The sequence below is a fragment of the Eptesicus fuscus genome, chromosome 3 (assembly GCF_027574615.1).
Source record: "Eptesicus fuscus isolate TK198812 chromosome 3, DD_ASM_mEF_20220401, whole genome shotgun sequence".
Taxonomy (NCBI): Eukaryota; Metazoa; Chordata; class Mammalia; order Chiroptera; family Vespertilionidae; genus Eptesicus; species Eptesicus fuscus.
In genome coordinates, this window is record NC_072475.1 from 51983137 (window position 1) to 52009837 (window position 26701).

Genomic DNA, 26701 nt, shown 5'->3' on the forward strand with positions numbered 1-26701 from the left:
TTAGTGGCAACTTAATTTTATTATCTTTTAAAAAATTTCCCAACATACAAATTAGTATACATTTGTGTATATTCACACAAACAAATATACATCGTTCTTTCCCCCACCTTAATTCAGTCTCCCACAGGAGGTTTCCGGGCTCCGAGATGACTACCTTAGAGCTGGTGCTCCAAGGAGCCCTGGGTCTTGCTGGTGACGCTGAGGTGGCTGGGGGTGGCTGTGCGCCACCGAGCCGGGCCATTCTGTAGCACCGCAGGCCAGGAGCAGCTTGTTCTTTTCCAGATGCACAATGTAGATGCCGCTTCGCTTGTGTTCATGTATCCAGGTGCTTGTAGAGTCGACGACTTTTCTCTTTTTTATTTCTGTTGCCATGTTTTTTCCAGGGCTTCCCAGCCCCGCTCTCAGAGCTCACAGTAGCTGCAGTCACCAGGCCACTCCCAGGCTTGTAGCCCATCACAGCCTGGACTCCTTTGGTCAAAGCTCTCACATTTTCCTAGCAAATAAGAGAAAGTCTTACTTAGGATACCAGCAGTCTCCTTCGGTGGATATGTATAGTATTATTTATGGAAACTCCAAGATAGTGGGACTTCCATCTCTCACTGGTCCTTGCTCCCCGTTACTTAAATAAGTTTTCAGCATTCTGTCTTCAGTTCATTCCCACCCACCCCTCAACTTTCCTTAGTTCCATAGCTTCAAATATTATCTATAACTAGATTCATAACACTAGCTTCTTCCTGGAAATCTCTATCCTGATATCAAAATTCAACCTGCCTCAATCTAAATTTAGTTAGAAATGGACTCTCCATTCTTTATTTTAGTGAGTGGTATAAAGAATCCACCAGGCTGCCAAGACAGGACACTGTCTTTGTCTTCCTCATCTATCATACACAGTCAGCTGGCCACTAAGTTCTGTTGATCCCATCTCTAGAATTTTGTTCGTCTGTCCCCTCCTCTCCATCTAACCCCACTGCTCTAACCCAGGTGCTGATTAGCTTTCTCTGGGCCACTTACTGCAAGACTCTTCTAATCCCGCATCCACATTTCTTTCTTTCTTTCTTTTTTTAATTCTTTAGTGTTTAAAGTATTACATGTCTCCTTTTTTTCCCATTGGCCACCCGCACCCCCCCAGCACATGCCCTCACCCCCCTAGTGTCTGTGTCCATTGGTTATGCTTATATGCATGAATACAAGTCCTTTGGTTGATCTCTTACCCCAATCCCCACCCTCCCCGCCTTCCCTCTGAAGACTGACGGACTGTTTGACAGCATCCACATTTCTACAAGTTCTCTAATCACGATTCTCTTTTCCTGTCCTCACAAATCTCTGATGGCTCCTTGTAGCCTGGTGAATCACATTCAGATTCTCGCACAGGGCACATAAGGCCACCTACAACATGGGCTCTTTTAATGATAAACCCTACATTCCTGTATCTTTATGCCTTTGTTCACGCTACTCCTTCTGCCTGGAAATATGGCCCTCACCACTCCTTCCAACTGGCACATTTTTGTCTCTCAAAGTCCAGCTTAAATATCATTTCCTCTCTACAGTTCTCATTTGCCCACTTTGCTCTCAGCTCTAAGATAACTGTTCTCCAGTCTGGGTTCACAGAGTCTTGACTTATACCCCTGTGCTAGACCTAACATGTCATGTTAATTGTTAACTTGCCTGTCTCCCCTTTGCTAGAATGTGACCCCCCCGAAAGCAATAACTGTATCTGATATCCCAGGTCCTGGTGTAATAGCTGGCACACAGTAAGTGCTCAAAAAAGTTTTTGTAAACTTATTATGATTTAAGTAAAATAAACAAAAAAAATTTTAGGTTTACTTAGTAGAAAAAAATTCAATCCAATATGATTTACAAGTATAAAGCAGGATTTCATGATCATAGAATAGACATTACTCTAGAAACTAAAGCTTAGATAATTATAACTATACTGTAAGTTTTCAGCTTTCTTATTCATGACCTTTAGAAACGTTTTGTAAAATGTAAAACTTTAACTTAAATGTCCTCTATAACAGTAATAGGCCCAAGAAAGAACTTCTAATCTTCCTGTATATTGGTAACTTTTCTTCTAAACATTGGCAGACTGGGAAATAATTCAAATAGGGAGCCACAACAACCTAAGTTCTAGTCCAGCTTTGCCATGTCAAACAAGGGTCCTTAGGGAGTTCCCTTAGCTTCCTTAAGCCTCAATGTCTTCAACAGTAAAACGGGAGTAACATATCTGCTTGGTGTGCCTCACCATGATCACTGTGTGAGGCGCAAATAAGGCATCACACAAATACAGAAAAAATCATTCTCTGCATACACCTGACCACTGCACTCCATTTTTTTGGTTATAGTAGATACAAAAACATTAATATATATTAGGTACAATTACATGATTGAACTGTTCTGCACATAAATTTCCTCTTTAAAATGCAATATACAATTGTACCTTTGAAGGATACTACACTTATCAGGTAGCCACTTGTAAGTTATATAAATATCTAATCACTGTGTTGCACACCTAAAATTAACATAATATTGTATATGTCAACTATAATTAAAAAACTTTTTTAAATTTTAAAAATTGTACCTGTGATATAAACTAGTGATTAAAATATGTTGGTTTAGAGAAAAGACAATCTACTAAATAGAAGAAAAATTTGCATATCATCTATATATATAAAACCCTAATGTGCAAATAGACCGAACGGCAGAACAACCGAACAACCAGTCGCTATGACGTGCGCTGACCACCATGGGGTGCACGCAGAACATGGCAGGCATCGGCAGCAGGCGGCAGAGCGTGGAACATGTGGGCGTTGGCTGCGGCAGGATGGTGGAGCAGGTGAGCAGGGTCACCAGACCAAGACTAGGCGCTGGTTGCAGTCATCAGGACGAGCCTCTGGTGGTCATAGAAAATTTTTTGCTCCTGCATACCATGGTCCCACCCGGCATTTGCACCTGCTGCCAGTGCCAGCCCTGCTTGCACCCAATGCCAATGCCTGGTGCCAGCCCCGATTGCTCGGTGCTCTCAGAGGGTACAAGCGGGGGCTGCCAGCCCCAATCGCCCCTCAGGGCTTCTGCACCTCCCCTGCTCCTGAGGGGTGATTGGGGCAGCAACTGCTGCTCACACCCGCTGCTGGCGGCAGCTCTAAATACTCCATGCTGTAAGCAGGATCGAGTGGAGCCAGCGCTATCAGTGCGTTGAAGCGGCAGCAGTGGGAGCAGGGCTGCCAGCAGACAGGAGACCGGGGGCTGTGGTGGGAGGGGCCGGGCAGGGGCCTGGAGGATGGGCCAAGACCTGCCACTCACTGTCCCCACTGCAGCCTTGCGGCCCACAGTTCCTTTCAAGGTGCACGAATTCGTGCACTGGCCTCCTAGTAAATAGGATAAAGATTCATATCCAGACTATACAAAGAACGCTTACAACTCAATAATAGAGAATCCTCCAGAGAAGAGATATATACGTGTGCCAATGAGCACATGAAAAGATGCTCATACAACTAGTCATTAGGAAAGTACAAATCAAAATCATAAGGTACCAATTCATACATAGCAGGATGGCTAATAAAAGAAAGACAGAAAATAAATACTGGCAAGCATGTGGAGGAATTGGAACTCTCATACATGCTGGTGAGAATGTAATATGGTGCAGCTACTGTGGGAAGTTAATGTGGAGTTACCATATGACCCAGCAATCCCACTCCTAAAAATATACCTAAGAGAACAGTAAATATATGTCCACACAAAACTTGCCCAATGAATGTTCACAACAGCATTATTCATAATAAACAAAAAAATGGAAGCAACCCCGATGTCCATCAACTGATAAATCAATAAACAAAATGTGGTCTATCTTTCAATGAAATATTATTCGGCAATAAAAAGGAATCAAGTACTGATTCATGGATGCACCTTGAAGTCACTATGCCAAGTTAAAGATACCCGTCACAAAGACTGCACAGTGTATGAATCCATTTATACACAATGTCCAGAACAAGCAAATCTATAGAGAAAGTAAATTAGTGTTGGGCAGGGCCTAGTGGGAAAGGGGAATTCGGAGTGACTATTAATGGGTATGGAGTTTCTTTTTGGAATGATAAAAATGTTCTAAAATAGTGATTAAGGTTGTGCAACTCTGTGAATATAATATAAACTACTGAATTGTATATTCTAAAAGGATGAATTTTATGATGTGTGACTTGTATGCTGACAAAGCTGTTAAACAAAATGTGTTGGATGAGAAATTAAGAAAAGCTTTAAAACTTACTTGATGGAAAAAAGCTTTGTCAACAACATTTTCAATCTGTTTTGCTTTTTTATTCCGACCTGGCTGTATTTTCATTTCACCACCATTCCATTTGTTCTCCAGTAGTCGCTGGTGTTGATACTGAAAGGTCAGGGGATCTCTCCCCGGAGGAGGATGACAGTACAGGAGTTTACCCTATAAAGACAGTATGAATGGTAACAGTGCATCACAAGTGCTATCTGTCAGACAAGGCATCTCAACCAGGCACACTCTGATGGAGCTTTCTGCTTTTGATTAAGTTAGCTGAGTTGAGTTTTGGTTAACTGCAATGGAAGAGTCCTAATAAACTGATGATGATCCTTGGTGTTCTAGAGGCCTAGCCTCCTGCCATAGCCCCCAGACAAGAATAAAATCTTCTTTAAAAAAGATCCTCACCAGAGGATATATATTTTTCATTTATTTTTATTATTTTTTAGGGAGTGAGTGAGGGAGGGAAAGAAACATTGATGTGAGAGAGATACATCCACTGGTTGCCTCCCGCATGTGCTCCAACCAGGGTCTGGGATTGAGCCTGCAACCGAGGTATGTGCCCTTGAATGGAATAGAACCCAGGACCCTTCAGTCCACGGGCCAATGCTCTTTCCACTGAGCCAAACCGGCTAGGACTCTGTGCTCCTTTTTACCTCACTTGCATATCTATTAAGTATGTACTTTTCAGTACACTTATATGACTATACTTATGATAAATATTTTCCAAAGCGAAAAATAGGACACAATTGGACAGTGACTGTACTAATGGGATCCTGGGCTGGTTGCAGTTGTTCACTGGGTGCAGATTTCCCTCTTCCATTGTAAACACTCTAAAAACTATTATTTTTAATGCATCTTCCCATCCTCTAGTTTTATAAATTGTAAACAAATAATTTATCCACATAAATATTCCATTAACTACTTTCTCCCTGAACTGAAGGCAAGAGAATATGCCTGCTCACTTTTATTTTCCATAATAATCTCATGAGATAGGTACTATTAGTTCCTCCTCCATTGATGAAGAAAATCCAAAACTTAGCATGCCCTCATCTATAATGAGAATAATAACCTCACAGACTTATGTATTATTAGTAAGATAATAAATGTAAAACATTTGAAAGTATTCCCAGCAGGGTTTAGCTTTGAATAAATGTTAGCTATTATTGTTATTATTGTTGTTACTAGGTAAATGTAAGGAGAAAGACATATAAACACTATAATACAGGGAAGATTGTGTTATAGGAGTGGAAAAAAACAGGTGTTCGGAGACCATTGTCTCCTTCATATTAAGTTGTCAGTCACCTTACTGATTTATATGATGCTAGCTCTCTTTGATCGAAACTATAAATGTAGTTATAAAACAATCTCAATGAGAAAATATCTCCTTTATAACTTAACAGGTAGTCATTTTCTGAAGTCATACCGTGGAGAAAGAAGACCTGTTTATTCAAGAGCAACAAGAAGCAGGGTTCCCTTACATTGACATAATCCTTCAGGATGTAGCGTGCAGACCGAGGCTGGTCTGGCTGCCCATGTGCTGTCATGAATCCTCGCATATCTGTGAGGAGAAAGGCATTTTGTAAATCCTAAGTTATAAGACAGAGTATCACAACAAAACAACTGTGGTGATAACTTAGACCTTTCCCTTAACGCACTAGCATCCGTACTCTCTACTTTGAAGTCAATTATCATTGTAGAAAATATTTTGGTTCACATGATAAAAACATTTGACAACCCAGAATAGACCATATTGTTTTATCTGATATCCCAGCACCACATTGTGACACATGCAACTTCCTTCTACTCCACTTCTCTCATTTCTTGATTTTAAACATTCAAGGAGGCTTCTTGTAGAATGCTATGTTGTCATTATTAGCAAAACCAAAAGCAATAGAGCAAGTTTTCGTATGTTATCCCCACACTTTTTCCAGTTTCCCAAAGAGACAACGAAGATCTTTTTAATACTAACTCAATTAGAAGAGAGGAGCAGAGCACAGCGGATAAGAATATAGGTGTTGGCAGCCAGGTTGGGTTCAAGACTCAGCTCCCGCACATACTAGCTGTGAGTTGGCTCCGTTTAGAATAGTTAGAATCCTAGAGCTCACACCACACAAAAAAGTAGGTTCAGGCAGATTAAAAATCTAAAGGTTTTAAATAAGAAAAGATATTACAAGAAAATAGTTTTATCCTTTTGGGATAGAAATGGTCTTCCCCAAGTAAAATGCTGAAAAGGAAAAAAACAACCAACAATCCAGTCTATTAAAATTGTTAACTTCTATGTTAAAGAAACCATAAACATTGGGAAAACATTTGTGGCACATCTAACAAAGAACTCCTACAAATCAAGATAAAAACAAGTGATGCATAGAAACAAGGTGATTTCCAAAAGAAACAAATGGTTAACAAACATATGGACAGATGCTCAATTTCACTTTTATTTAAAGAAATAAATTAAATCAAGAATTATTTAGCAACATCTTTTAAAATTAACTGCCAGAGACTATTCTTTATGGACCTGCACATAGCGATCTTAGAAACTGGATAGGTGTGGTCATCCCTGCCTACAGACTGGTGTTTTCCTTTCTCTATCTTGCTCAGTGTCCTGGAGAGAGGTCTGATTAGGAAAAATGGGTTCTCATCCAGGCTGTGCCACTAACCAGACACCACCTTGGGCAAGTGAGTTCATGCTCTGATTTCAGATTACTTGTAAAAAAGGGGAACAAGAGGTGAAGTGATCTTTAAGGTCTCTTCTAGTTCTGTGATTTTGTGACTATACCAGTCTTACCACAAGTGCTTAGTATCCATCCTTGTTCAAGTCTCTCAACTTAGCCCTAGCTGGTTTGGCTCAATGGATAGAGGGTTGGCATGTGGACTGAAGGGTCCCGGGTTCGATTCCAGTCAAGGGCACATGCCCAGGTTGTGGGCTCGATCCCCACTGTGGGGCGTGCAGGAGGCAGCTGATCAATGATTCTCTCTCATCATTGATGTTTCTCTCTCTCTCTCCTTCTTCCTTCCTTTCGGAAATCGTTAAAAAAATATATTAAAAAAAAAGTCTCTCAACTTAGGTAAGTTCAAGGTCTGACTTAAGCACTGTCCCTATCAAATCACTTTTGTCTGCCAGGAAATAATAAAATGAACTGCACTCCTTCCCAGGCTGGTGACAATTCTTTTAAAGGCAGGTCACACATGCACAGAAATGCTTCTAACATTGCTACCCCTTTAAGTAGACATAGGTTCCCCCAGACAACCTTTAAAGTTTGTATTTAAGGTAATAAATTACAACCAACTGGAGAAATGATAGGCTAAAGTAACTCCCACGTGGAATTGAGGTAAAACATGGAGGTGGGAGAGTGTGGACTCATTTTAATGTTGAACGAGGCTTACAGGGGCTGATGGAAGAGGAAGGGAGAGGTTTTGTGTCCCTATTCCCTATCCTAACTGCTCTGTCCCGCTCTAAGGGCTTTCCCTTCTGACGCTCCCCTTATTACTCTTCTATCCTGCTCTGGTAAGCACATTCATTTTCTTCCCGGTTTTGGGAGGAGTCTCCAGAAAAAGCCAACCTAGCCTCAGGTCAGAACTAGTGCCTACACTTGGGTATCAGCAAAGCGGTGCATGTCCCATGGGCCTTTCCTTTAGAAGTGTGTGGTAACTGCTGACAGGCCCTGCGCTCCCCGTGGGGGCTCTGAACACTGCCACATCGAGGCCTCTACATGGAAAGGGCCCGAGACCAGGAGAGCATGGAGGACGTGTCTCCCCAGGGAGTGATTTCTGAGGTGAAGGGAAAGAGACAAAGAATACAAAGCATCTCCTTCTCTAACTTCTATAAAGCACTTAACACACTGAAGTAAAATAACACTACCGGTGGGCCCTGAAGCCACCATCCAACCAGACACCTGGAGGCCACTTCACAGGCAAGGCCAACAGAGAAAACAAAAATATCAACTCTGGAAGATGACCTGACAAATGCTAAGGAAAAATTCTGAATTTGTATCTTTGCAGAGGACTACTTCTCTCATTAACTTTATTTTTTGTTCATGTTTTAAGATAAACCACAACTCACATCCATAAGCTGTCAGCAGTTCTTCTGATGTTGGAGGCCGATGGGGATCTTCGTCCTCTCTAGGCTTTATGATGTTAATGCCATAGGTAGCTTCTAAAACATGTCTTGGAATATTCTGGCAAACGTAAGCTTGTCAAGGAAACCATTCCCTTGAACTGTCCCCTTCCTCCCCCTGGTGTCTGGCACATGCTTGTGGCAAAACCTTTTCACCTCTCCAAAAGAGAAGTAGTTATTCATTAATTAAATTTTTCCCCCCTTTTAAACAAAGCCTCATGCACCAATGAATCCTTTTAAATAATTATTAAAATATCTCTGAAATACATCTTAAAGTTGACAAATTTTTACCTAAACAAACTATCAATTTGTGAGATAATCCCAATTCGAACATAAAGCACAGAGAGTCTGTTTCTAATTCTTATGACCATGTAAGGAGAATTTATTTTTTTCTCTCGTCTACCCATAGATTTTTCTTAACCCACTTACGACTTTCTATCTTGTACCACAGTTACTTATGTACATGCCGCATAGCCCTGACAGACTGAATCCTAAAAGGGCAGGATCCACATCAGACTCATGCCAGCATCCTCCACAGAACCCAACCTAATGTGGCTTGCAATACATTTTTTTGAGATTCATCCAGGTTGCTATAGAAGATTTAGTACATTCTCTTTTTTCTTTCTTCTTATTTTTCAATTACAGTTTACTTTCAATATTATTTCGTATGAGTTTCAGGTGTACAGCATAGTGGTTAGACAATCATATACTTTGCAAAGTGCTCCCTCAATAATTCCAGTACCCACCTGGCACCATACAAAGTTATTGCAATATTATTGACTATATTCCCTATGCTATACTTCATGCATTCTTTTGAACAACTATATTCTATTTTAGAAATGTACTATATTTTGTTTATCATGGTAAATAAATTTGTACTTGTTATAGAAAGAGAAAATAAATTGGGGTAAACAAAAAGCTGTGGTCTTAAGTGTAGTCATTACAAGTCTTGTCAAGAACCATGCAGGGCCTGGCCAGCATTGACCTACGAACCAGGAGGTCACAGTTCGATTCCTGGTCAGAATATATGCCCGGGTTGTGGGCTGGATTCCCAGTGGGAGGCGTACAGGAGGCAGCCGATTAATGATTCTCTCTCATCATTGATTTTTTTTTTTCTCTCTCTCTCTCTCCCCCTTCCTCTCTGAAAAATAAAAAATCGTGCAGTATCCACCTCAAGGGTTGTCTTGAAAATTAAATGAGGTATTACTTGGTGTTTAGGAAAGTACATAGTATTTGATAAATGTTAGCCATAATGATTAAATTCTCATAACTGATTGGGAGGCAGCTATTATTACCCTCATTTAAAAGAAAAGGAAAGCCAAAACCGGTTTGGCTCAGTGGACAGAGCATCGGCCTGGGGACTGAAGGGTCCCAGGTTCGATTCCGGTCAAGGGCATGTACATTGGTTGCGGGCACATCGCCGGTGGGGGGTGTGCAGAAGGCAGCTGGTCGATGTTTCTCTCTCATCGATGTTTCTAGCTCTCTATCCCTCTCCCTTCCTCTCTGTAAAAAAATCAATGAAATATATTTAAAAAAAAAGAAAAAAAAAAGGAAAGACTCTGGAAGGTTAGGCAAGTTTTCCAAGGTCACTCAAGGAGTTAAATGGCAGTGTCAGGAGTCCAGCAGGTTTGCAATTGGAGGCTGAGATCCCAGGTTGGGATCCTCCATTTATACCAGGCTACCCTGCTGCAACCAGGACGTGGGGTTCCAATTCTGAAGTCCTGATGCTATCTCACTATATAAACCTGGGCAGAGCACTAGTAAATATTTAAAATTTTTCATTCTCAGATTATCAGTCCTGAATACATCAATGCAAGACAATGTGCAAAATAAACTTGAAGCCCCAATTCACACATAATAACCAGGGTTTTTACCAAGCGAAAGGATATCAGTGATATAGGTGGAACGTGATCTCTCATCTGGTCAATTGGGAGGATTCCATTGCAAGTCATCTCAGCCTTGGTAGAGACAAAGGATGGCATCACCAGGCCTGGGCAGTCACATAAGCAGAGGCCAGGTTCCACAAAGAGAGTCTGAAAGACAAGAGGATTTTATGTTGGGCATAGAGAAGAGGAAGGGAAGGAAGAGCAGCACATGAGTGACACAGAACTTCAGAAAATACCCAGATGGAGGAACTGACTGAGTAGGAAATACAGAGGCCAATGCTGTAGCAATAAATACCTGAAAATGCTTGGTGTGACCAGGTGTGGCAGACACAGATACTTTCTTGTTGCCCATGATAGTGTTGATTGTTGAACTCTTACCAACATTTGGGTAGCCCACCTAGAAGAGACTCAGAAGTTACTGAATAATCAAATAGCACACCTATCAAAGAACCAAAGATATGATATAAATAGTGGCAACACTAGCATGATTCTGGTTGTTTCCGAAGGTTATTTGAAATACACGTTGTTCGTTGTCAGACATTTTCCCACCCGTATATTTGTTCGCATTCATCTCCAGTGATGAACAGTACATTTTATTTATTTATTTATTTATTTTTAAAATATACTTTTTTTTTTTTTCCACCCCCAACCCACCACCCCCTATTTTTAAAATATACTTTTATTGGTTTCAGAGAGGAAGGGAGAGGGACAGAGAGATAGAAACATCAATGATGAGAGAGAATCACTGAGCGGCTGCCTCCTACATGCCCCCTACTGGGCATTAAGCCCACAACCCAGGCATGTGCCCTTGGCTGGAATTGAACATGGGACTCTTCAGTCTGCAGGCCGACGCTCTATCCACTGAGCCAAACCAGCCAGGGCAGTACATTTTATTTTTATAAGTTTTGCTATCACAGCAGATGCTCCAGTAAAACTTACCACCTTGTTCCCAGCTCTTCCCTCCCCCCTTCCCATCTACAGGCATTTCAGTTCCCATTGGATCTTCCATACTGGGTGAAACTGAGCATCAGAGATATTTTCATTATCACAACATACAATTACTGAGCCTGCAACCCAGGCATGTGCCCTGACTGGGAATCAAACCTCAACCTCCTGGTTCATAGGCTAACACTCAACCACTGAGCCAACCAACCGGGCCAATTATTTCTAACTAGAGGCCCGGTGCACAAAATTCGTGCACGGAGGGGGTTGTCCCTCAGCCCAGCCAGTACCCTCGCCAATATGAGACCCCTCAAGGGATGTCCGACTGCCCGATTAGGCCCGATACCTGGGATCGGGCCTAAACGGGCAGTCGGACATCCCTCTCACAATCCAGGACTGCTGGCTCCCAACTGCTTGCCTGCCTGCCTTCCTGATTGCCCCTAACCGCTTCTGCCTGCCAGCCTATCACCCCCTAACCACTCTGCTGCCAGCCTGTTTGCCCCCAACTTCCCTCCTCTGCCGGCCTGGTTACACCTAACTGCCCTCTCCTGCAGGGTTGATCACCTCCAACTGCCCTCCCTTGCAGGCCTGGTCCTTCTCAACTGCCCTCCCTTGCAGGCCGGGTGCTCCCAACTGCCCTCTCCTGCTGGCCATCTTGTGGTGGCCATCTTGTGTCCACATGGGGGCAGGATCTTTGACCACATGGGGACAGCTATATTGTGTGTTGCAGTGATGATCAATCTGCAGATTACTCTTTTATTAGATAGGATAGAGGCCTGGTACAGGGGTGGGGGCCAGCTGGTTTGCCCTGAAGGGTGTCCCGGATCAGGTGGGGGTTCCCTTGGGGCATGGGGCAGCCTGAGCGAGGGGCCTGTGGTGGTTTGCAGGCTGGCCACGCCCCCTGGCAACGCAAGAGGCGGCCCTGGTATCTGGAATTTATTTTCCTTCTACAATTGAAACTTTGTAGCCTGGAGCGGAGCCAAGCCTGGGGCTCCCTCCGAGGCTGAGGCCGGCAGCCATTTCTGTTGGGGTTATAATTGAAACTTTGTAGCTTGAGTGGAGGCTTAGGCCTGGCAAGGGCAGGCGGAAAGCTTGGCTTCCTCTGTTACCTAGGAAACCTTGCTTTCTGTGGCTGTAGCCATCTTGGTTTGGGTTAATTTGCATGCTCACTCTGATTGGATGGTGGGAGTGGCTTGTGGGTGTGTCGGAGGTATGGTCAATTTGCATATTTGTCTATTACTAGGTAGGATAACATTAACAAGTTTCTGTCTTACTGGCCAAAATTTCAAATAACACAATGAGTTGAGGTGGGTTATCAAGCTGTTAAAACTCTTCAATTACTCGGGTTCTGGGTGAAACACTATCCATTCTTTCACCTCTATCTCTCCCCAACTATCAATAAATCGGAAATGTCATATTGCCTCAGATCAAGCAGGATCATAGAAAGGAACAAAAGCTGTTCTCAAAATGACAAGCAAACTTTTCACTCAAATTAAGCCACCCTTGTTCTAAGCCTTTTCTCAGGCTTTCTCCCAGGCCTCCAAACCCAATCCACTCTCTTACATGGTTCCAAGAATCCTCCGTTAACATGCCTGGAAGGTTAGAAAATACCAATCTCATTGAATATAAAATCCCAAACTTTCACCTCTATTACAAACTTAAAATGGACACACTTCCACCATTCCAGTCTTAACTCTTACCACTCTTCAAACTTCAACCACACTCGATCACATGCCATGCAATGAACACACTTTCCCATTCCTCCTGCCTGTCTGGATGTCCTTCCACTGTCACTTGTCAAAACCTTACATCATACTTTAAGATAAACCTCTTAACAGATTTCAGGTAACTGCTTATTAATTTCAATATTCTTCTGTTTTGTATTTATATCTTGATTACCTAACATATTATTATATGCTTAAATGCTATTTTTTGGGGTGAGGGGAGAGGACTTTTGTTGCTGTCATCCTCCCCCAGCCCAATCAGGTTCCCTCATGATATCCGGTATATTCCTAAAGGGCATTGAACTTCCCCCTCTATCTGGATTACAATATCTATGAGGGTGGGACTGTGTCTGCCTTGTCTACACTATCTATACATGGCCAGGGCCTAGCAGGATGCCTGGCATGTAGTAGGTGATCAACAAGTATTTGCAGAATGAGTCAATTAACCTATTTTAGGATTTCTACAGGAGGGAGGCTGCTTCACATTTCCATAAACATGAGGGAAGTTGGGCTTTCTGGTACATGTGGAAAATTTACTTTCCTCCACTATTTTGTTCTCCTGGATGGAAGATCTTTAAAATAAATACCTTCTCTAACATTGTACATTTCCTTAGCTAAAAGATGTGGCCAACTGGAACCAGGCTGTACCCTCTTCAGGTTTGGGCACTTTTCACAGCTATCTGGGATTTAGGGTATATGGAGTTAGTGATGCAATCTCCTTTCCCTTATTTGTAGTGTTTATACAACTAAAGCATTTATCATATTTTCCCTGTTCCCAAGATGCTGGGATTCTCCCAAACACACTTCTGAAACACTTAAGAGTATAAGTTGTCAAGGATCACAGGATGCCAAAATGCCTACCTTACCTAAAAAGCCCATCTTACCTAAAGGTAAGAACATCAGACTAAAAGTCCAAAGACAAACTCAAAAGCTCTCATTCTAGTACCGCTTGGTAAGTCACATGACAGGCAGTGCTGAACTGGAAAGAGTGAAGGCTAATATGAACAGGGCCATAACCAATATAAGCCTTGAGAAAATTCAGTTTTGAGCTGGGCTTTGCCTGTCACATTGCCCACTCCCACAATGGCAGTGGGCATTCCCTATGATGCCTAATTGGTCTCTGGGGTTCCAGTGCAGCTACCAAGGATGGAGAATAAAGACCGTCATGTGGTAACAAATTTATGACATATTTCAGCTTACCAGGCCAACAGTAAGGTGCTGATCTTTCACCTTCTTCCCAGTGTGCAGCTGCTTGAAGATCTCCAGTAGCTCCTGCTTTGATACCAGGTGGCTAAAATTGCGTGTTTGCCTCTTCTGTGGGGCTTTCCTGCCCTGAGGCGTGGCATCCACTGTACAGCTTTCCTGCCAGGCCTGGCCACAGGCTTCTTCGTTAGGGTTGCTGTCCTCTTCCGAACATGTCTGCCAATCCTCCTCCTCCTCCTCCTGACAGTCCTCATACTCACTGTCGTCTTCATCACTAGCGACAACTTCACTAAGTGAGAGAGGATCCATCTCTAGATGCCGACTCTCACCTTGTGGAATTTCAGCCTCATCGCAACTGGAGTTTTCAGAGTCAGTTCTGTTGGCTTCTTCAGCATCTGCGTTTGCTTGTTCCTGATGAAATAACAGGAAACACAAAAGTTCAAAACTGTATAACTGTACTTTTTTACTCCAGTGAAAATACTCGAGTTGGTTATCTAAGATAAATGCAGGACAAGTTATGAAGGAGGCCAGAAAAGGTGAATATGCAATGTCCATGCTATCAACAGTGGTGCCCTTGGTGGAGGGAGGAGCAGTGGGCCTTCCCTTTATACCTTTCTGAATGATTTGAACTTCGTACAGTAATATGCATTACTTTTGTAATAGGTATATCTTTAAAGAAGCACGGGTTTAGGAAAGCCTGTGTCAAGCTGAATTCTTTGGCCGTACATTATTTTGCAATGGGCTGCAGAATAAAACAAAGCATTTTTCATTAACAATAAAACATTCTCTTCTCTACACAAAGGAAAAAGGGTTTAGTTTGTTATTTGAGTTTCATTTTACATTTGCATTTAAAAAAATATATATTTTATTGATTTTTTACAGAGAGGAAGGGAGAGAGACAGAGAGCTAGAAACATTGATGAGAGAGAAACATCGACCAGCTGCTTCCTGCACACCCCCTATCGGGGATGTGCCCACAACCAAGGTACATGTCCTTGACCTGAATCGAACCTGGGACCTTTCAGTCCGCAGGCTGATGCTCTATCCAGTGAGCTAAACCGGTTTCGGCTACATTTGCATTTTTAAAGACAGTGGTTTGAATGTTTAAGGAAACTGCTATTCGTTTATAATTGCCATTAGTAAATCAAAACCCCTTGGAGATAGCTCCCAGTGGAAAATGTAGGAGCAACAAAACTCAACTCTGTATATGGAAATTATTCACCAATTAAAGATTTCCTTTGGAGAAAAATAAAATCATGTACTATTCATGGGTGTATTAATTCTTCTGAATTCTTACTGGTAACAAAGCAGAAACAAGGCAATTTACAGTATTACTAATTTGTAACAAGGGTGAAGTGGTTTGAATTTAGAAGTGATGTAAATAAACCTTACATCATTTTCAAATAATCTATAGTGTTAGCATGAGCAGCCATCACAGATGGGGACACTATGAACTCAGTTATAAATATATCTTAGATTTTAGGAAAGCGATGTAAACAACATGTGAGGGAAAATAGGTATGATTTCATGATAATACCTGGCAACTCAACCAGAAACATGGAATTGGAAGCAATTTCTATGATAAAAGATCAATGTAAAGAAGTCACTGTGCTCTTCTGAGTAATTTTAAAATATGAAAGAAGCAGACAGCCGGTGTGGCTCAGTGGTTGTGTTGACCCAGGAACCAAGAGGTTGCAGTTCAATTCCTGGTCAGGGCACATGCCTGGGGTTGCGGGCGAAATTCCTGATGGGGGTGTGCAGGAGGCATCCGACTGATGATGTTTTTTCCTCATCAATATTTCTATCCCCAGCCCAGCCATTGTGGCTCAGTGGTTGAGTGACGACCTATGAACCAGGAGGTCATGGTTCAATTCCCAGTCAGGGTACATGCTTAGGTTGTGGCTTCAATTCCCAGTGTGGGGCATGAAGGAGGCAACCAATCAATGACTCTCTCATCATCAATGTTTCTACCTCTCTCTCTCTGAAATCAATAAAAATATATTTTAAAAGAAAATAAATGCCAAACTGTTTCTATAAAATTTGGGTTAAGAGATATTAAAATGAGCATCAGTGTGTGACACAGAGCCTTGGGATGGCAGAGGCATCACCTTGTCGCCCATTTTTCTATAGGTCCTCCTACTGTCACAGCAGTTAGGGGAAAATAAACAAACAAACCCCCCAAATTTCCATAAATCTCCCTGAAACCCAACCTGGAAAAGTCCCGCAGGTTACCTTAGAGTCACCAATCAGTGGGATGGCTTCAGCCAAAGCTGACCAGAAAATAACCTTCACATTTTCATTTTCAAAGTATGTGGCCCAGGCGCTCCGCTGCTCAGAAGTCAACAAGTCTGCCTTATTTATCAGAATAACATTCTCCTTATCGTCACCTATTTCTTTCACATAACATTCCTAGGCAAGACAAAAATAATTAGAAAGGCCTCTTCCAACAAGGAAAAGTTAGGCTAATTATACTGAAGGACCCCCCTCCCCGCCCCCGCCAGCTATGACTAAAAGTTTTCACTCCCCTCAGTTTTAAATCATTCCTAATTTAAATATTTTTAATCATGGCACTTTCTACCGACCCTCTCAGTAAGCTCTGAAAAGAAGTGAGGTCACATAAAGAAATACTCTCAACCTAAGAAATTGGAAGGGGTAAAAAATGCTTTCCTACCCAGTTGTAAAACAGGTCCTTTTGTCCTTGATAGTGCTGAATTGTTCCTTTTAAACTAGTTAAAAAACAACCCCGCATAACTGGATTTGTTGGCCAGCTAGAACTTATTTTTTAGCCTCATGAAAACAGCCAACAATATTTACTGTAAAATTTATTTTTGAATTCTAAAAGAAAAGCAAGACTCAGTCACTGAAATGAATTCCCAAGTTTGGCTCTGTATTAGGAAATATACCAGAAGTATAAAAGCTGACTTCATGAGAGTTTCACCATTAAGATTCATGTTATTCACCAGTGGATTTTAAAATAATCTATACTATTACTACTATAGTCCTCAGTAGGAAAATTTCATGTGTGTTTTATTAATTCAAAGCCTATATTGCATTATTTCATGTGATTCTCACAGGTTATCAGCCCCTGTGGTGGCTTACAAACTTAGTTTATTTGTAAACCACCACAGGGGGTAATAACTAAAGTGGGGGAAGAGAAAACTTAATGGGATGGGTAAGAAGTAAAATAACCAGGAATACATCAAAGTAAGTAAAATGCTATTTTGACTGGTATCTCAAAAAATGAGAAACACTGGCAAATGTCTATTAACAAAGTGGCTTCTAAACGAAAAGCTAGAAAGTTCAAGTCAGTGTGTGTGCCGTTCTGCAGATAGAAACAGCTGTTTGAGAAGAGAAAACATCTGTCACAAACAGTCACATTACGAAAGCTAACCCTCGGAGGAGAGAGAGGCCTAACTAAACAAAGCTAGAGGAGAATACAGAACACTTGTCTAGAGTATTTCTATCAATGATGCTGTCCTCCCACTGCTCCTCCAAGGATGCTAGATTTGAATTTTATGACACTTTTTACTTACCAAATCCTCACATCTAAACAGGAGCGGGTTTCGAGCATCTACTATCTGGACCACGATATCGCTGAAAACAAAGGTGAGATATTCCAATCATTATGAAGTGAAAGAAAATACTGACCATATAGTAAGAGAAGCAAACATTTTCCATATATATGAGGAAACTAAAGTTTAGAACAATTAAGTAACTTGTCCAAGGTTGCCAGTTACCAACTGATGGAACCAGAATGGTAACTAAGGTAGTATGGACCAGGGGCCATGCTCATAAATATAATACTGTCCTGCTCTTATACAAACAGTTCTGATGCTGTTTCATTGCTAATATTTTAACTGTATCTTCTAGTAACTTCTCCTGGAAAGATAAAGTGAGGTCCACCATATATTTAGTACTTAATCTAAACCGTGTTCAGGCCTCAAAAAAACCCTAATATATTTATCACCTGCTGACAGCTGCCCTATCAAAGCCTACATCTAGCAAATAATCATCCACCTACTTCAAGAATGGGTTTAGATGGCAAGAATCCAAAACAGCAAAATATCAACTTAAGTTGCCACCCTGAAGCAGGAAAGTCCAACTTCTTCAATCACATATAAGATGTATAAAAATCTTTCTGCGTTGGCCAGGTGGCTCAGTTGGTTGAAGCATCATCCCATGCACTGGAAGGTTGGGGTTCGATTCCTGGTCAGGGCATATACCTAGGTTGCAAGTTCAATCCCTAGTCGGAGTAAATATGGGAGGCAATTGATCAAGTCTCTCCACCTCCCTTCCCCTTCTTCTCTCTCCAAAATCAGTAATAATAATAAAAAAATCTTTAGGTGAGGTTTAAAAAAGAAAAAATGAAAAGAAAACTGCAGTTGATAGCAAGCCCCTCAAAATGTGGTAGGGACTATAGCAGCCCAGCATTGCAAGCAGCATAAATATTTCAGTTTACTGGGAGTATCCTCTCTTCCTTTAGCTTGTGTTTAGAAAAGATGTTTTTTGAGGGCCAGTTGTGACTGCCACTGGAAAGGAATAAGTTGCAGATGTACCACCTACTCCCTTACAGCAGTCTCCAAATCCGTATCTGGTTAGCCTTTTCTGAGGTAACTCTTATGCAACCATAGCAAACACCAAGGAAATGCACGAAACCCAGTTACCATTGAGGGCAGGGTTTTTGACAATCAATGTACAATTCCTTTAAAACAGTTAAATTTACTGCATAATTGTGTGATTCAAAGGAACTCACAGACTTGCTAATTTATGATAGATTGTTTTTAAATTCTCAAATTAAGCAGGCCCTAATATTTTCTTCTTTAAGGTAATATCTACCACTTTAAAAACTGTATTTAAGAGTAAATGCAAGAATGACTGCAAAAAAGCCTAATGAACTAAAATTACAAAGTCCGAAAACTTTATGTCTACCTACCAAACATGTAGAAAGAATAAGAACAAATAATCAGCTTAGAAACACCAGTAAGAGAAGACAAAGTTAAGACAGCTTGCTTCGTGTGTTATTAGGATTCAGAGAAAAGCGCAACTATATACCAGGAAGGGTTTACACAACACAACGAAGGCGCCTATGTTACTGGAATGCAGTGTTCTGCCCTCGCAATTTCCTGCATTTCAATGACATGTCATACATCAAATCTTTTCTGATAACTACTTTTGAAATTAAAGAGGCAGATGGCTTAGCTGCCCGTTACCTAATGGAAGGGGACATCAGTTATACAGAACACATTAGTAAATATTTCCTGTTAAAAGATGTGGCGGTAGTCACTTTATTGATAATACTTCTATGTAACTCAGATCCACACCTCCATGTAAAACACACTATATTCGTGGAGGTAGAAGTATGTTCTTATAAAAAGAGAAATATCACATAATAAAAACAGTAACACAAGTAACGCTGTAATCCAACTGAAGCTAACTAAAAGTTTCAACAAGCACAGGCTCACACTGGGGAAACCAACTGCTTATTTAGAGGCATAAAAAGCGTGTAAAGGGCCGTCCTATTAAACATGGGAGAACACATATGGTTACTTTTGTTCCCTGTCAAAACCTACAAAAAGGAAAGGCAGGAACTCATTAGGACGAAAAAGACAGAAAGAACAGCAACTAAGATATGTCAAACCTGTAAGAGGCAAGCCTGTGCCTGCCCCTAAGCCCCGAGAAAGCTCGGGACTAGAAGCATTAGATCTAGCTCTCAAGGCAAGGGTGAGGCGAGACACTGAAGCTAATCTGAACAGGGAGTTCTTAGGTCATTCCCTGTTCCGTTCAACCAGGCAATTACGCCCCACCCGGTTAACAAGTTTAATCCAATTCCTGTTGTTTTTTTTTCCATAACAATGCAAATGCTCTATTATTCTTTTCCAAGAACCAGGCATCCTGTTTCCTAATGTTCTTACTGGGTATATTTTATGGATTTAAAAAACACACAACACAAAACAACCTGAAGGTTCCTTTTGTTAAAAAAAATCATTTCAAATATAAATTTAATTTATGGAGTCCTTGTAAGTAATTCAGACACCTTGAGGAAAACAAAAACCTTTTAACTATACCAACAATTTTCAATCTTTTTCATCTCAAGGCACACATAAACTAATTACTAAAATTTTGCGATACACCAAAAAAGATTTTTTTTGACAATCTGACAAAAAACAAAAAAGGTATAATTTTGATTCTTTCACACGGGACAGCTATTGTGTTAGATGCTGTCATTTTTTATTTGACAATCTAAGCAAAAAGAGGTCAGTGCCCCTGACCCAAAAGTCAGGTACTGCATGTTTTAAAATTCTTGCAGCACACTGGTTGAAAAAAACTGCACTATATCAAAGAGGTGAGAATGGAGAAAGTCAATTCATCAATTTCTAACAATCAAGACATGAAAAAGACTGAAAATATCCCATTCTTAATTTATTAAAATTTTTCTCTTTTCAAATCCCAATTAACACATCATTCCCCCATCCAATCCTTCCTTATCAACTTCTCCTTCCTCCCTATGACTTGGCCCACTACCTTTCTATCTGCAACGTAGTAGGAATCACACTGGTTTGCATTTTACCAGAACTGCGTAGGTGTGCAATGAACGACTGCATTTCATTCATCTGTGTGCTCTATTGCCTGGGGCTTTGCTTGACCTACCCCCCCCCCCCCCAATATACTGGCTCTTTCAGGCAGATACCTATCCCTTTCACACCCATATTTTCCATATTACCAGTAGAAATTCAACATATAGTGGCTGAAATAACTACAGTTGCTTCAGAACTCATTTTATAGAAAATGCTCACTGTTCTCACAAGCTTATTGTGTTCAACTAATAACAAAAAACATTATATATATTTTAAAATACAGTATCATACTTTCAGTTTTTATAATAATTCTCAACAGCCCTTTGTATAGCTTAATCCTGCCCCGTCCCCCATTCCTGGGCCTATAAACATGTGTTAACACCCAAATCTAATATAACACCACCACAACAACGCCAGTACCCCCTCCCCAAAATTCTCATTTACCTTCTCTCAATCACCCTCCAGAGTTGGCGCCAAAAGTCCAAATTTCTTTCAAATGGAGTCAATATCAGCTTTTGTTCCTCTTCTAGCCTGGCTTTAAAATGATAAGTTTATACCTTTGCCAGATTATAGAAAGGTTTTGAGTAACATAAACACTCAAATTCATTGCATTAAAAAATAAGTACACAAATATTAACTGTCAAATTATTTTTATACTAGAGGCCCGATGCACGAAATTCATGCAAGAGGCTCGGCCCTCACAGCCCCAACTTCGTCTGGAAAGTCATTTGGCTGTTCGGTCTAATTAGCATATTACGCTTTTATTATAATAGAGGATACTTTCTGCTGAATCAATAAGAAAATCAAATTCAAGTTTTATATTTAATCTATTTAAACCCTGGAAGTTTATCTATTACACAAAGTGACATTTCTCCAAGGCATTTCTTCCTGGAGGAATGCCGAGAGCGGTGATCAACTCCAGGGTGACTAATGGTGGAGAAGGATATAAACGAGAGAAATAGCCAGGAATGGAGCAGAGTGACCAACTCAGCATTAACCAACTCACCATCTTTGTGCAAGGATTCATGTGTGGCCAGCAATTTGCACTTAAGAGAAATCTACCAGTTTTCTTTTAAAAGAGTCAAGTTTTCAAAGTGCAAACAGCAATGCAAGCCCATCAAAATGCCTGACTCAAAATCCAAGGCAAATCTTCAGATAATCTTAACACTCACCGGACAAGCTGACGTCTCCATTCTAGAAAGTTATCTTTTTCTGCCTGTTTGAGTTCTTCGGAGCTAGTGTTTTTGTCCCACTTTGGTCTGAAACAATCACAGAGGGGAAAAACTCCATATGAGTTACCAAAATAAAATAGGGGATTTGTATTTAAAAATGGCAACTGAGAAAAGAGAGCAGAAAAAGAATGAACATATAAAAATTTTATACTCAGTGGCCATGTTGTGCCTCATGATGTCCTGCATTCTTGTTTAACTCACCTCCTTGGTATACACAAGAACTGTTTGTTTTCTTCATGGAGCTTCTTAATTCTCTGGCTCTCCTCAAAAGACAGCAGTCCAGTTTTAGCCTCAGGAAGCACAAACTTAATATTAAGCTTCTCTGTTTATAGAACAGAAAAGAACTGTTACTTAAGAGGCAATACAGAGACTGAATACTGGTCATTACTTAAAAAATAAAAATATGAGCATCTAAAACAGAATTTAAGCTTTTAAAATTTAGATTCCTCTAGCCTTGGATAAATCATAATTTCCAAATGAAGTTTTCTACAAAAAAGGAAAAGATTTTTATTAATTTTATAAAACTCCATATGCTAAGTGCATTAAGAGTGGGAAGAAACTGTGAAGATTTACTACAACCAATCTCTTCATTTTATATAGGCAGTGGTCGCCAATCTTTTGGACCTCCCGGACCACCAGTGGCCCACGGACCACCGGTTGCCGACAGCTGATATAGGGAGAATAATTGTAAGCCAATGGGAATGGGTGGGAAAGCAAAGATTCAGCAGTCTCACTCCAGTTAGAAATGGTGAGCTACTACACTATAATGTATATAAGATATGCATGATCAACACCTGGGATTAGTGCCCTATGTAAATTCAAATAAATGTCATGTCCATGTGTGAATCAGAGACCTCTGTTCTAGGGCTCTATTTCCCTCCAGCCGCCCCTCAGTTGCTCCAAGCCTCTCGAATTCACCACACACAGCCACCTAGTCTCCATAGAAGTCAGCTCAGCTTCTTACCAAAATGTCAAGGGAAGGTTCTATTCAAAGATAACGAGACATCTTCAGCAACATTCCTATTGACCTCTAAGCAAAGACTGCAGTCTGCCACCCTCCTCAGACCACCAATACCTTGCTTGGGCTGCACAGTCTAGTAACCAAGAGTACAGTCAAATCCAAGCACCATTCGCAGCTGAAACACACACACCTCGAGCTATATATTTAATAATTCTTTTAATTTCTCCTTCCAATGGTGAGCTCCCACCCAATGTCCAACCACTGTAAATACCTCTAGCCCCTCGATTCTTTCCTCTTTCTCCAGTCCATCATCCAACTTCTTTCCCTATTTGGCTAAAGCCATGTGGTACATACATTCGACCACTCTGATTGAACATCAAAATGCATTACCTCACTGCACCCACTCCCAAATCTCCACCCTTAGCTAAAGCCAACTATTCTTTCTCCTCATTTCAGTAGTGATGCTATGAGTGCTGCTGCAAGAAAGCACACAACAATGCAGCACCTGTCTCTGAACTGTGTTTACTATCAACACTTTTGACACCAAATATGTGGGTTTTTCCCACACCAACAACCAATTCTCCAAACACCAACTGGGTGTCCGACAATTCCATTATATTCTGTCAGACTCCAGAGACAGAAGTGCCAAATCTCTAAATGGTTTTTTTGGAGGCTTCATCACATAGGCACGATTATTGGCCACTGGTGATTAACTCAATTGTCAGCACCTCCATCTTTTATGACCCCACATATCTGCTACAGACTTCTTTCTGTAAAAACTTATTTATCTAAAATAAAATATACAGAACCAAAATTTGTCTTATTCAACATTGTTGCCAGTACAATGCCTGAGAGAGACTGAGACTAAACAAAAACATTCTGAACAAATGAATGAATTTGCTAAACAACTTAATAACATTTACAATAATAAAAGAGCAACAGGAATAATAGTTTATAAAGCTATCTCTGTGCCATGTACTTTTCTAAGTGCTCAGAAACACATATTAAAAAACCAGGGAGAGAAATGACTAAAACAAATTACATGCACAGAAAAATTCACTATAATGTGCTGACAAGTACTTTAAAATACAATTCAAATTGCCTAAGTTAACAGGAGCAGGCCTAGAATTGTGCTTCTAACAATGATATCAGAAAACATTCTGGAAAACGCTAGTACTGTCCACCATAATGTTGACTTTTTTTTTCCCTAGGAAAGATTGAGTTTCTTGAATTTAATATGATACTGTATAATCTGAAGTGTTTTTTCAGAGCTGAATTTTAAAACGGTGGCACGAAAAAAACCCCCACAAAACAACAACAAACTGTGGCACATTCTATAGCTCACAACTTGAGTACAACTGGACCCCCAATGCTCCTGGGATATCTGCCTTTGGATTAAAGATAGCTCATTTATGAATTTAGTAGGGTCTGCAAAAACAGTTCCAGGTAGATTTGTTTGTATCTGGCCAGCAAAGACGGAAATGTGACCAGTGTCATATGCACTCAGCAATAAACAACTTACCAGCTACAAACTCTGTTCCTGCAAGTTCTGCAGTTGCAAGGAAGTCATCAAGGGAGCTCTGTTCAGTCACCGACTGAAGATTAAGACGACCCCAGTCATAGCCATCATTGAGTTCACTTGTGTGCAACTATGAATGAAACAGGGTAAAAATGCAGTTACTCTCTTCTGCTCTTGACATCCAAACAAACTCTAACCCCACGGAATCGTGGTCTTGAGCATGATATCAGCACCTTTAGCATCAAAACTGATAATAGCTAACATTCAAATGAGCATTTTCTTACCTCATGATAGGCACTTTCCATTTATGATTTTATTTCATTTTCAAAATCTTTTAATGTAGCTCTATTTTCTGTGACAAGGAATCAGGCTTAAGTAGATAAAAATAATTGCCTAGCCCGGCCAATTTGGCTCAGTGGTTGAGTCAAACCTATGAACCAGGAGGTCCTGGGTTTGATTCCTGGTAGGGGCATATGCCTGGGTTGCACTGCAGCCTGATCCCCAGTGGGGGGTGTGCAGGAGGAAGCCAATCAATGATTCTCTCTCATCACTGATGTTTCTCTCTCTCTCTCCCTCTTCCTTCCTCTCTGAAATCAATTAAAAAAAATCGCCTATAGTTGCAACTAATAAGTGATAGAGACAGATTTTGAACACAGACTCTCTGGTCCTGGCAGCCACAGTTAGTCAAAAATTTTTGATGGAGACCCACAGTAAGGTTTACACAGTGACTCAAATGCTGTGATACACACAGTGATACAATTATATACCACTAGAGTAAAGTGGAAACAAGAGAATCCTAAAACAAAGTTACCTTCCTACATGTAATATACTCTATATTTTGAATTCTTTTTTGTTGGTTTAAGAAAACACACAAAACCTCTGGTTGCCATCTACTTAACTGATTTCCAGACACAACCCAGAGTTTGATAAACACCATCCTAGCTGCATGCTCAGTACCGGTACAAATAAATGAAAACACTGAAGATTAAAAGGTTTGCCCAAGGTCACTGAATCAGTAAAAATCAGAGTAAGGATTACTATCCAGTTCTTTAGACTTTATATTCAATCTTCCCATCACTTCCTAAAGGCTACATTAACAACAAGCTGCTTCAAAACCAACTGAAATTGTCAGCATCTAATGTCCAGAGTAACTCTGACCTGATGAATACTAATGAGCCATAATGCTGCTTACTCTGCAAATTATACAGACAGAAATCAGACGGTGTGAGAGTGGCACATGGACAGTTAGCAACAGGGACATCTTTGACTTTAGCACAAATTCTTACTGTGAACTTAGTGAGTCTCAAAGACCTGGGGTTATGAATAGTTAAAATAACAACCACAAGTCAAACTACTTCGTCCATTTTTCAAAGGTCCTAAAACTATGATTGTTCCGCGGCCACATTCTGGAGATGGGACTGTTCATCTTTGAGCGGCATTACTAGGAAATAATAAGGATGAAGCAGAAATGAGAGATATGTTGTATTTCTAGTAGCAATCAGCCACTTTTAGAGGGTCAGTTCTTTGAACAAACTAATACTAAGAGAAGTAGTGTTTGTGTTTTTCCTGCTCATAACTTCCAAAGTTCCCATGGCTTACAAGACAAAGACTATTATTCTGACATTAAGACCCTTCAAACATCTTACTCCAGCCTCATTAGACTAGTCCTACTTTTTTCTGTGCTCTGTCCCTCCTAGAAGGAGGACCTGCGTATCAGCGTGGCAGAAATTTACACTCATCCTTGAAAACCCTACTTAGACGTCACTTCTAGGAAAGTTTCGTGACCTTTGGCCCAAGGATTCGCAGCATTCACACTCGCGTAACCAGACAGAAAGGCTGAGAGAGAGGACAAGACCTGGCTTACCCAGGAGTCGGTGTGACGGTGCCGACGGCTCCCCTGAGTCTGATGCCGGATAAGTGCCCGGCCGAGGGACCCAGAACCCGGAGCTTTCCTCCGGCCCATTGCAACACAGCCGCGAAACGAGCTTCCTCTGCCCAACACACACGTTTTCCGGTATTCAAGCACTTGATCCCCGGAAGTGAGGTTAGTGAGCCCAAGTAGTCAAGGTCCGCGTTGAATAAAAAAAAAGGAAAGAACTTGCTCAAAACTTCTTTCTCGAGTTGGTTGTTATCATAGAGCAAAAATATAACACTTTTTTTATAACTTAATTTTCTACAGATACCTCTAACAATAGCTCGAATTTTGATAGAGTAGTGGAATCAAAGAATGGTACCGTCCAGATTTGTGCGTCGGTCTTTAGCGTCCGCAAGGAACTAGG

General features: G+C 40.9%; 1 protein-coding gene across 2 annotated transcripts; it reads right to left on the bottom strand.

Moving 5' to 3' along the window:
* LSG1 (large 60S subunit nuclear export GTPase 1) lies at positions 1–26414 on the bottom strand. 2 transcript variants are annotated; one of them, XM_008151615.3, is made up of 14 exons: positions 26287–26414; positions 24426–24552; positions 22144–22264; positions 21883–21969; positions 21155–21241; positions 17669–17729; positions 16368–16544; positions 14134–14547; positions 10563–10664; positions 10271–10414; positions 8328–8451; positions 5746–5825; positions 4259–4432; positions 1–493 (listed from the first exon to the last, which is right to left on the bottom strand). In XM_008151615.3, the coding sequence occupies exons 1-14, from the start codon at positions 26383–26385 to the stop codon at positions 314–316; spliced, it is 1977 nt and encodes a 658-aa protein (XP_008149837.2). In that variant the 5' UTR covers positions 26386–26414; the 3' UTR covers positions 1–313. The 2 variants fall into 2 exon arrangements, with proteins under 2 accessions (XP_008149837.2, XP_028016533.2); XM_028160732.2 differs by lacking the exon at positions 21155–21241.
* Between the last annotated feature and the right edge of the window lie 287 nt (positions 26415–26701).